The sequence below is a fragment of the Ostrea edulis genome, chromosome 2 (assembly GCF_947568905.1).
Source record: "Ostrea edulis chromosome 2, xbOstEdul1.1, whole genome shotgun sequence".
Taxonomy (NCBI): Eukaryota; Metazoa; Mollusca; class Bivalvia; order Ostreida; family Ostreidae; genus Ostrea; species Ostrea edulis.
The window spans coordinates 36,503,311-36,513,703 of NC_079165.1; the positions used below are offsets into that span (position 1 = coordinate 36,503,311).

Sequence of the window (10,393 nt, forward strand, 5' to 3'; positions counted from 1 at the left end):
CCGGAATTTGAAAAAGTTTGGCTTGTCCACCATTCCATTTATATTATGGTGGTTTTTTTTCCTCCTCTTCCTTTTTTCCAAAGCACTTTGTTAGTACATGTTCACTTAATCATACCAGTAAATCAAACAGAAATATCAATATCAATTTTTACTAGTGTATACTGTACTTTTCAAAAGCAGACAAATAGAAAAACAAAAATTCATACAAATATAAATATTTTAACAGACATTGAAATATACATAGTAAATTTTGCAACAAAATAAAAAAATGAATCAAACCACAGTGTCATACATAATCCAAAACACTGCATGTGTTAATTACATGGATAACCTGGGACTGCATGGTTTTAAAGAACAATGATAATAGAATGGTGTTATTTAAATTACTCACTGTGACAATTAAACATTTATTTTAAAATTAATGGATATTATAATTAAGTTTTTGAACACAATCTAAAACTGAGATCAAGAAAAATAATCAAATAGCAAGTTACTCAGAATAGTTACTGAAAATATCATGTGTGGATCACAGGATCTAATTTTAATTACATTGGGCCCAGTGTCACAACAGGCGAGGCACGATAAAGATCCCTCCTTGTTCAAAGGCCGTAAGCACCGAACATTGTCTAAATTTTGCAGCCGGTTATGGTAACGTCTCCATATGAGTGAAAGATTCTCTAGAGGAACGTCAAAAAATATACAACCAACCAATCAATATGTGTATGATGACAATGCATCACATATGAATTTTGCACAAATTTTTCAGATTTACCTTTTTCCTATATTCAATAGTTCTAGATTTCTCAGTTCTTCGGTTTATTTGATAATGATAAACTTTAAGGATTTTCCAGTGCCACAGAGCTTTAATCCAGCACTTTCTCTGCTGCATGAATAACTGGATTTTTTATGTGTAAACATATGAACACCATACATCAGAGTCATCGTTAGATTATTTCCTACATTCAATTGATTAATTAAGTGGTATGTATTGATTATGATCTCTTTACTGTTGTCCATCAGCTCAGAAAGTGAATACAAAATATTAGAAAATAATATGAAACATTCTATAGACCTACAATTGTAAAAGAATTAACCTGGTCACAGGGGCTAAGCCCGTTTTGGGCCCGAACTCTGTGATACCATTTATGGTATCACAGAGTTCGGGCCCAAAACGGGCTTAGCCCCTGTGAACCTGGTGATATTGAAAAATATATATGTACGTTAATACATACAACCTGGTGCTAGCTATTCTATAAAAAATCCAAAACAATTTGCATACCCTAAACTATATGCAAACCCAGTCAAACTTTTTATTACATACAACAGATTCATCAATGTTTGCAATGACTCTACACTGTACATTAAAGTTCCAAGAAATCTTTGTTTTTGAATTAGAGGCAGATCAAACCAAGAAAAAAACTGTAGCTGAAGTGTATGTGTATTTAGATAAGTGGAAAATCTGCCAACAAATCCATAACTACCTTTATTCAACATTCAGAGGCTGGCAAATATAAAATAAATTGTACAAAGGACAAGAGACCCATGGGTCACACTGCACACCTGAGTCGCCATGGCCCTGCTGTTGTGATATTTAAAAGATTTACATGTATTTTTCACTCTTTATTCCCATGAAAAATTTCAACCCCATATTGTGGGCCCAACACAACCAAACTTGAATTCATACAACAAAGGGATGCCTCAATACCAATATGACTATCATGACCTGCTGTCCTGGTGAAGGTCAAGGTCAAAGATTATAGTATGAAATGAAATGTCTTACCATAAGGAATCTATATACAAAATATTAAAGCTCCACCTTAAACAATTCAGAAGATATCGAATTGGTTTGATATTGAAAAGGTTAAGTTTTCTTGAAAGTAAGTAAAAATTCGAGGTCAAGGTCACAAGTATAACAAGAGGCCAATGGGCCACATCACTCACCTGAGTCACCTTCGCCGATATCTGAAGACTTTCCATATATATTTGCATGTAAAACCTTAGTCCCTATTATGACCCCAACCTACCCCTGGAGGCCATGATTTTTGCAAACTTGAATCTACACTATGTCAGAAAGCTTTCATGTAAATGTCAAGCTAAGAACAGTATTTCTACAAGTACATATAGTTCTCTACAAGTACATATAATTCGACAGTCGCTTCACTTTCATTATCTACGGACATTTTTCATGAAACCTTAAAAGCAATAAAAATGTTTTTGACAAAAATTATTGAAGTAAAACTCCTGAAGTAGAAACCCAGTTATATACCTAATCCACATTTTTAACAAAGACTTTGTTACAAAGTATATGTATATACTAATCTTATGCCTCAAAACATCCAAAGTAATGCACTAGTACATGTATAAATGTAGTTATTTCTGAGCATCAACATACATTAAATGTACACAAATTCTACTGTGTACACAGAGAAGAGAAAAACAACATCTCCACAAATAAATAAACGTACAAGAAAGCAATTCAGCACAACGTGAATTAATCAATTCTAATCTACACCAAATCCTTTGAATATTTTGCCTGTTTTGAAGCATTCACTAGTACATTGAAGGGACCTATTTCTTATATATACATGTATATAAAAAATCAGGGCAATCCAGATATCTGGACACTTCACTTATCTGGACAATTTTGCTGGGAACCAAAGTATCCAGATAAATTTATGAGGCTACACTGTACATGTAAATGCTGAAACACATTGCTTATTTGTTAAATGCTGATGTTTATGCTAATTTTCCCTATATGCTTACTATGCTTTATGCTGATTCATGCATCAGAAATAGATCCCTGTACTGTAATTATGGTAATTCAGAAATAAACTCTTAATGGTATCTGATCACAAGCTTAAATCCAACACAAAAATTGTCAAAAGTTGTTGAGCATGCTTAGATTAATTTGCGGTGTCCTTGAACTAGGAACCTCTGGTTCCTCAGGAAGTCCCGCTAACACATCTCCGTTCATTGAGGCCACAGTCATGTTAGTATCCATAGGACTGTTTCCGTGTAATGGTTGTGATTTAATTACGTAGGCTGAGCCGGGACGAGAGAAATGCGCAATTTCTGATTTGGGAAGTGTTGGATCCACATGTGTAACCTGGAAAATGTTGTTGAAATTATTTGTATATGATTAAAAACACAACGTACTATATTCTGGTTGTACAATTGTCCATACCAATGCTTTAGGTTTCTTTTTTTTTCATTTGTCTATACTCACAGTTACCAACAACAAAATGCATGACTAAACATGTCTTACCCTTTTCACAATGTCCATTCTTATCAAATCAGACTTTGTGGTTCTTTTGCAACCAGCAGCTAAAATTGCAGCATAACAAAATTAATGACAAATGCTTCTATATCACTTTCTGGTAATTATTTCAGTATAGTTGTTAACAGATGTCAAATAATAAAGTATTGTGATTGTAATACTCAAATGTAAACACCATATTTTCTATTTCATAAAATCCATACCTGCAAAAAATGGCCATATTGCATCCAATGCTGATGCAAAGTCAACAGCTGTTCTGTAAAAGAATTAAGACAAAATTATAAACAAGATGTGTTTGTGAAACTATGACCCAGTGACAACAAAGAAAAGATCCAAGGTCACACCTTCCACTCAGTATTCAAGTCATCTTTATTTCTGCATATTCTTCTGAGACAAATGCTAAAGTTTTGAAATCTGAGTCAAACTCCAAGGTCACAAGGTCAAAAACTTATGTACCAAAGGAAAAGTAATTGTCACAAGAAATGTACATATGAAATATGAGAGCCTTAACTCTCATTATTCAAAAGTGATGAGGAAGGTTAAAGTTTCAGACAGACAGACTGCCAGGATAAAAACAATAACACCCCCTTCCCAATCTTCGATAAAGAGGAATACTAATTAATAAATCACCTCCACTTCACTGTAATTTCTGAATACATAACTCAAACAAACCCCAAGATATAAATATACATTACATTCATATCATGAATTAAGAAATATTAAAAGCAATTTTAGATATGCACGAAAATTTATCTGAAAGAGACTAAAAGCATGGCATCTGTAAATTGCTTGTCTAAAATTTAGGCACAGACAATTCAGCTTGTGATCAATTTGCATAGGATTTGTCATTCATCTTTAATTTTACATATTCATTTGAGAGAAATGAATTATTCTTTGTTTTTCATAAATAGGCTATACACAAGAGGCCACTCAGTTAATAGTAATTAGAGTGTAACAGGAAATAGTGTGACAATGACACTGGGGACCAAACACAGGTCCTCAGGTCTGACATCAGGAATGTTACCAATGACCAGTAGATGAGGACCAGCTGTGTCGGTCAGGAATGATTCCACAAGACCATTAGGTGCAGACCAACTGGTTTAGTTATTTTAAAAGAATGTCTCCACAACCTCAGTAGATGAAAAAGTAAAGACAATGAGCAGTGATCAATCTCATAATTCCTATATATACAAACTAAGGAATTGGGCAAACATAGACCTCTGGATACACCAGAGGTGGGATCAGGTGCCTAGGAGGAGTAAACATCCCCTGTTGCCTGATCACACCCATAGTGAGCCCTATACCTTGTTCAAGTAAATCCATAGTCAAAATTAACATGTAAAATGGCCTAACAATTAGTATCATATGCTTATGGGAGTTATGAGATTGATTACTGTTCGTTATCTTCACCTTACACATCAGACAGCATTTGACTTAATGGCAGGTTGTATTAGGGTGTGGACCAGCTGAATTGGTCTGGAATATGCTACTTCAAGATCAAAAGATCTTGACCTGCTGAGCTGGTTAGTATAAACATTCTTGTATACCTTTGCATAATACCCCTTCACACTAGATATAGCTTAAGATTTCAGTTTGCGGAGCATTATTTAACCATAAAATTTAATACCTACTGGTTAAATAATGGCTGATTCAAATGTATATGAACAACTTACAGAAACAGCCCATTTCTAAGTGTTGCACACTTGCATACATGTATATGTTACTGGTAAGCTGATCAATATATGCTGTTTTCAAGCCTACCTAATTTTTCATTCACTATGCCTTGCTATGACACATAAACCAGGTGTCACTCATACCAACAAGAGGCCCATGGGCCACATCGCTCACCTGAGTCACTTTGGCCCATATCTGAAAACTTTCCATATATATTTGCATGTAAAACCTTTGTCCCTATTGTGGCCCCAACCTACCCCTGGAGGCCATGATTTGAACAAACTTGAATCTGCAATATGTTAGGAAGCTTTCATGTAAATCTTTGCTCTTCTGGCTCAGTGGTTCTTCAGAAGAAGATTTTTTAAAGATTTTCCATCTATAATTCTATGTAAAACTTTGATCCCCTGTTGTGGCCCCAACCTACCTCTGGGGGCCATGATGTGAACAAACTTGAATCTGCACTATGTCAGGAAGCTTTTATGTAAATGTCAGTTCCTCTGGCCCAGTGGTTCTTAAGAAGATTTTTAAATGACCCTACCCTAATTTTGCATTTTTGTGATTATCTCCCCTTTGAAAGGGGCATGGCCCTTCATTTGAACAAACTTGAATGCCCTTCACCAAAGGATGCTTTGTGCCTAGTTTGGTTGAAATTGACCCAGTGGTTCTGGAGAAGAAGATGAAAATGTGAAAAGTTTACAACGACAGACAACTTTGATCAGAAAAGCTCACTTTAGCCTTTGGCTCAGGTGAGCTAAAAAGCAGGTGGATTTTGATTCAACACCACATAGGTAAATTATGTACATGTAAAGCAGGCATAGAACAAGATGAAAACCAGGCAGAGAAAGAGACATGATATGCAAACTATCCACCTATTGAAATTAGACCAGGCTGAAAGAATCCATACATAAGACACTTAATATAAACTAAGTTTTCATCATTTACTCTTTGATACTAAATGCATACAGAGCATATTAAGCGTGATTCATTTCCAGTCTCAAGATATCTTCATGCATCAAGTTATCCTCAATGCATGAACACTGCTAATTAATGTTTCAAATGAATGACAGCTTGGTTCATAAAAAAGTTTGCAGTAATTCATTCTGATAGCTGTAAAACCACCTAATGAGCATAATTGCTTAATACTGATTTTGGGAAAAATGAGCACTGTAACCAAATGTTAAGAAAACTTTGAGAGATCATTATTATATTTGTGGCGGTCAGACGGGTTCGATATCCGGTGGCCAGATAACTTAATTGGTAGAGCACCTGAATGGAGATCAGCTTGAATCCTGGTCTGATCTGTTGCACTTTCTCCCTTCTTGTTACATGTACATACTGAATACTCACAGAGTATTTATAAGGAGCCTATTTGCAACCTATACTATCTCCTAATTCTCCATCTTAGTCAATATAGATTATACCATAAATGTAAACTGTTATACCATTTTCATAATTTCCCAAGATATTATTGAATTTCTCAAAAACTCTTGCACATAATAATCCATAATGTACACAAGATCTGCATTTAACTTTTTTACTCAACTACCTCGTATCAGCTTTTACTAATAAGATTTTCTAGCAGCATCCAGGTTATGGCTTTCAAGAGTGAGGTAAATTTTATTCAGATGTACGTCTGCAGATGGAAAACGACACATACTTGGTGCTTTGTCTGAGCATAGAGCAGGATTCGCTCACATATGTCTAATTTTGAAGTCTAATCTTAATTAGTTGTATTCCTCAAAACAAACTCGTAACCAGCTGGTTTATGCCTCATTCCTTCATACAGGTCTATTTACCTGCCCTGGTTGTCTTTCAGTTCAACATTAGGATTATGCTCCATTAGTTTCATGATAACTTTCCCATGGCCTTGGAATGCTGCACAGTGTAGGGCAGTCCACTGTGTTCCTTTATTGCAAGCATCTACATTTGCTCTGAAAAAGTATTTTAAAGCCAATTTTCAGTTGAAATTCTTTCATCAAATTGTAAAATCATTCATTTTTATGGGATCTAATTCTAAATTTCTTGTTGTTTTCATGGTACAAACAGAAACACTATAATTCAAATTCTCCACAAACAGGGAAATTTAGAGCACTGATTAACACATTCAGAATGGGGTGACTAAGAACAAGAATCAAAGAGGCAGTCCAGTGTATGGAAAATCTTAGGATCACCATCCCCCTTAAAGAAGGCAAAGTCCACCATATCTACGAGAAAAATTCATGGACAGACTAGCTGGGATCATACTGAATCTTGCTGTGCAAAGAAGAACTGTGAACTCAAAGTACTATTCTAAGGTGGTTCGCCGCGACTTGCTTCATGTAATAAGAAAGAAAGGACCAGCTCAAAAAGATAACATTGAAAACATTATTTATCATCATGACAACGCCCCTACACATACATATGTACATCGACTGAATCAGATTTAAAAGATGGAGTTATCGGGTTTCAAAGACTCCCACACCCATCCTACTCCCCAGACTAAGCACCACTTTATTTTGCCTATTTTCCACTTTTGAAGGCCAGCTTAAGGGGTCAAACATTTGAATCGGAAGGAGAAATTGGAAGAGCAAAGAGGAATTCTAACTTGTCTCTGAATTAGGAGTGGTTTGAAGATGTTTGACAAAAGGGCAAAATGTCCTGAAAAATGGAATTGTGCATATGGGCCAGTACTTTGAAAAAGAAAACTGATAACATTATCATATGTGAAATGTTTATGAGGTCTGAATTTGTGCGCCGAAGGTTATGAACTTGTTTTTTATTAGTGTTCTATGTCATAATGAAAAGAGATATCATATCATTATGAAACTTTGTACAAAAAACACAAAATGATGCTTTTAAATAACAAAAGAAAATTACTTTTTCTAACAAATAAATAAATTATTAACATTGTCTATGACGTTTGGGACAACCCTTGTATATTTTCATTCAAATTTCCAAAAGGAAGTCGGCCATTATCGTGACTATGATGATGTATTATTTCTCCCTATAAATGTAACAGGAAGGGAGAAAATGCAACGGACCAGACCGGGATTCGAACCCGGGCCCCCTGAATTCTCTAGTCAGGTGTTCTACCAACTGAGCTAACGGCCACCGGAGATCGAACCCATCTGACCACTACATTCCTCCCTCCTTAAATGTCTTCACACCTGAAGACATCAATCCAGGATCTTAATCCCCTGGCAGGCATTTTCACCTGTCAGTTCCAGGGGCTGGTCACGGCACCAAATGTAACAGGAAGGGAGAAAATGCAATGGACCAGACCGGGATTCGAACCCGGGCCCCCTGAATTCTCTACTCAGGTGCTCTACCAACTGAGCTAACGGCCACCGGAGATCGAACCCGTCTGACCGCTACATAAACAAAGAAAATTTAGCCTCACAAAAACAAGTGATTTTACAGTACACTGTACATTTTTTAACTACTAAGAATTCAATATCTAAATTATCATAGCCTACTTGATATTGCTGATGTACCGGTAATTCATTTCTTCATTTGAAACTCAGCCTTAAATGAATATACTAAAGTTTCATGGGTTTAATACTGAAAATTGTTTGTATTTGGACAGTCATGCACACATACCAAAAGATAAAGCTTGGTTTGAATTCAGACAAGATAATTCAGTCAAAACTTAAATTCAGACTCTAAATAAACATTTAGTGAAATATGTAAATGTTTATAAATAATTTGTATTTAATGAAACAGTACACTGTACTAATTGAGTCTTTTTTCCATAATCATAATAATAGAAACAAAGTCAATGTAATTATTAACAATAGACAAGTATTTCCATTTGTCGAAAAATTGTGAATTGGAGTTACTAGATAAGTACTGTCTATGAATTTTAGAGAAAGTCTTAGAGCCTCTTTATTTACACTGCTATCTTTTTCTCCTAGTCCAACAATTCAAATGATAATCTGTGATCAATCGTTTATGTGTATTCACTTGTTCTAAGGAATTGTAATCTGAGAAGGGTTGTCTGCCACCCCCCTGGAAGCTCACACCTGCATCCTCAAAATCTTCCTTAAATGTGACGTGGGTAGTAACATCTAAAGGCCGGATAAAACCTTGGTGACTGAGGTGAGATGACATCATTTAATCCTTACTTCTCAACTTCGTTATGAATGTTAAATGATAAAAAAAATTTACCCTTGTTGCATAAGACATTCCACTACATCTGCATATCCCCAGAAAGCAGCCAGAGCAAGTGGGGTCATACCATCTTTGGATCTCTCATTGACATTTGCACCCTGCCTCAGAATTTGCTTCAAGAGCTATACAAAAATCATTTTCAAAACATATATCATTCTCTATACCGAATATCAAAACAAAAACAATACAATAAACATCTGCAAGGATTTAAAAACATATATACATATTCATGGATGTAAATACTAGATATGTGTGGACATATACGGAAAAACCAAATGAAAATTTGAGGTTTCCAGAACAAATCCCAGATAAATTACAAAAGTACTGCTATTGCAAAATGCTTATTTATATACTTTTGGAAGAACTCATCCATCCAGGCAAGGTAAGATTTACAAATCAGAATATCAACTCCGTGTAGGGGACACAATAAAACTGATTGACAGTTCTTTGGTTTATTATTATTTTTCTTTATTTTGTTACTCTTATTTTTTCCCCTTCTATATATCACCTTTCAAAACAGAGGACATTCGGGAAAACGTTTTCTAATTCAAATGTAATTTACAGACACAATGCAATTTGATTTCTTTAAAAAACTCATCGCTTTAAAGCATTTAACGTTGTTTGTACTACAACATCATATTAGGATTTACCGTAACATCGCCGTTTACCGCGGCGTTAGCAACGCTCATGGGCGCAGACATGATAAAGCTCAAACACACCTGTTGGACAAGGATCCCGATCCCGATTGAAATTCATCCCTAATATTAAAGCTTTTTAAAGTATATTCCGTGTAAAGTGTTGCCGGTGTGTGACAAAATGTATGATTTTAAAAGTAGCTGTTTAAATCATGATAATATGATTTTCTGATAGGAAAATGATTCTAGTTTAGGATTTTACACGCAAAACGATAGTTATTTAGTAGAAAACATAAAATTAGACCGAAATAGCATGTTGGTCGGAGGTCATGCTGGACGTAACAATACATCTGAAAATGCATTTTTTCCCCTTTTATATGAAGGCTTGGTTTATAGATATATTAATTTTTCTCTGACAGTTCATAAGATTTTCAATTATAGTATATGATTTTGTTAAATTTATCATAAATTAGCTTGTAAGTTTTCAAGAGAAATATTGAATTATGTCGGACGAACAAAACCAATTTTAAATGAGAATTTGTTCAATTTGCATCATCCAAAGTCATTAAAGAAATCAAAATTATGTTGTTTATACCAGTATCTACAGCTGGTGTTCTTCAGCTAGAGGTAAAACGGCTCATTACCAATTAAATAAAAT

The 10,393-nt window shown here is 35.0% G+C and overlaps 1 protein-coding gene across 1 annotated transcript; it reads right to left on the minus strand.

Annotated features, from left to right (window-relative positions):
• Positions 1 to 133: 133 nt before the first annotated feature.
• Positions 134 to 9,840, minus strand: LOC125678233 (osteoclast-stimulating factor 1-like). Its single transcript, XM_048916512.2, has 6 exons — positions 9,751 to 9,840; positions 9,098 to 9,222; positions 6,748 to 6,882; positions 3,481 to 3,533; positions 3,266 to 3,324; positions 134 to 3,106 (listed from the first exon to the last, which is right to left on the minus strand). Exons 1-6 carry the CDS (start codon positions 9,799 to 9,801, stop codon positions 2,879 to 2,881), a joined length of 651 nt encoding a protein of 216 aa, XP_048772469.1. The 5' UTR covers positions 9,802 to 9,840; the 3' UTR covers positions 134 to 2,878.
• Positions 9,841 to 10,393: the final 553 nt, after the last annotated feature.

What these genes read in the sequence shown, in the direction of transcription:
- LOC125678233 (XM_048916512.2), bottom strand. Translation starts at nt 9,801, where the DNA reads ATGTCTGCGCCCATGAGCGTTGCTAACGCCGCGGTAAACGGCGATGTT. An exon ending in CGGTAAACGGCGATGTTACG is followed by an intron (nt 9,223 to 9,750) that starts GTAAATCCTAAT and finishes ATTTTTGTATAG; the next exon opens with CTCTTGAAGCAAATTCTGAG. An exon ending in AATATGGCCATTTTTTGCAG is followed by an intron (nt 3,325 to 3,480) that starts GTATGGATTTTA and finishes CTGCAATTTTAG; the next exon opens with CTGCTGGTTGCAAAAGAACC.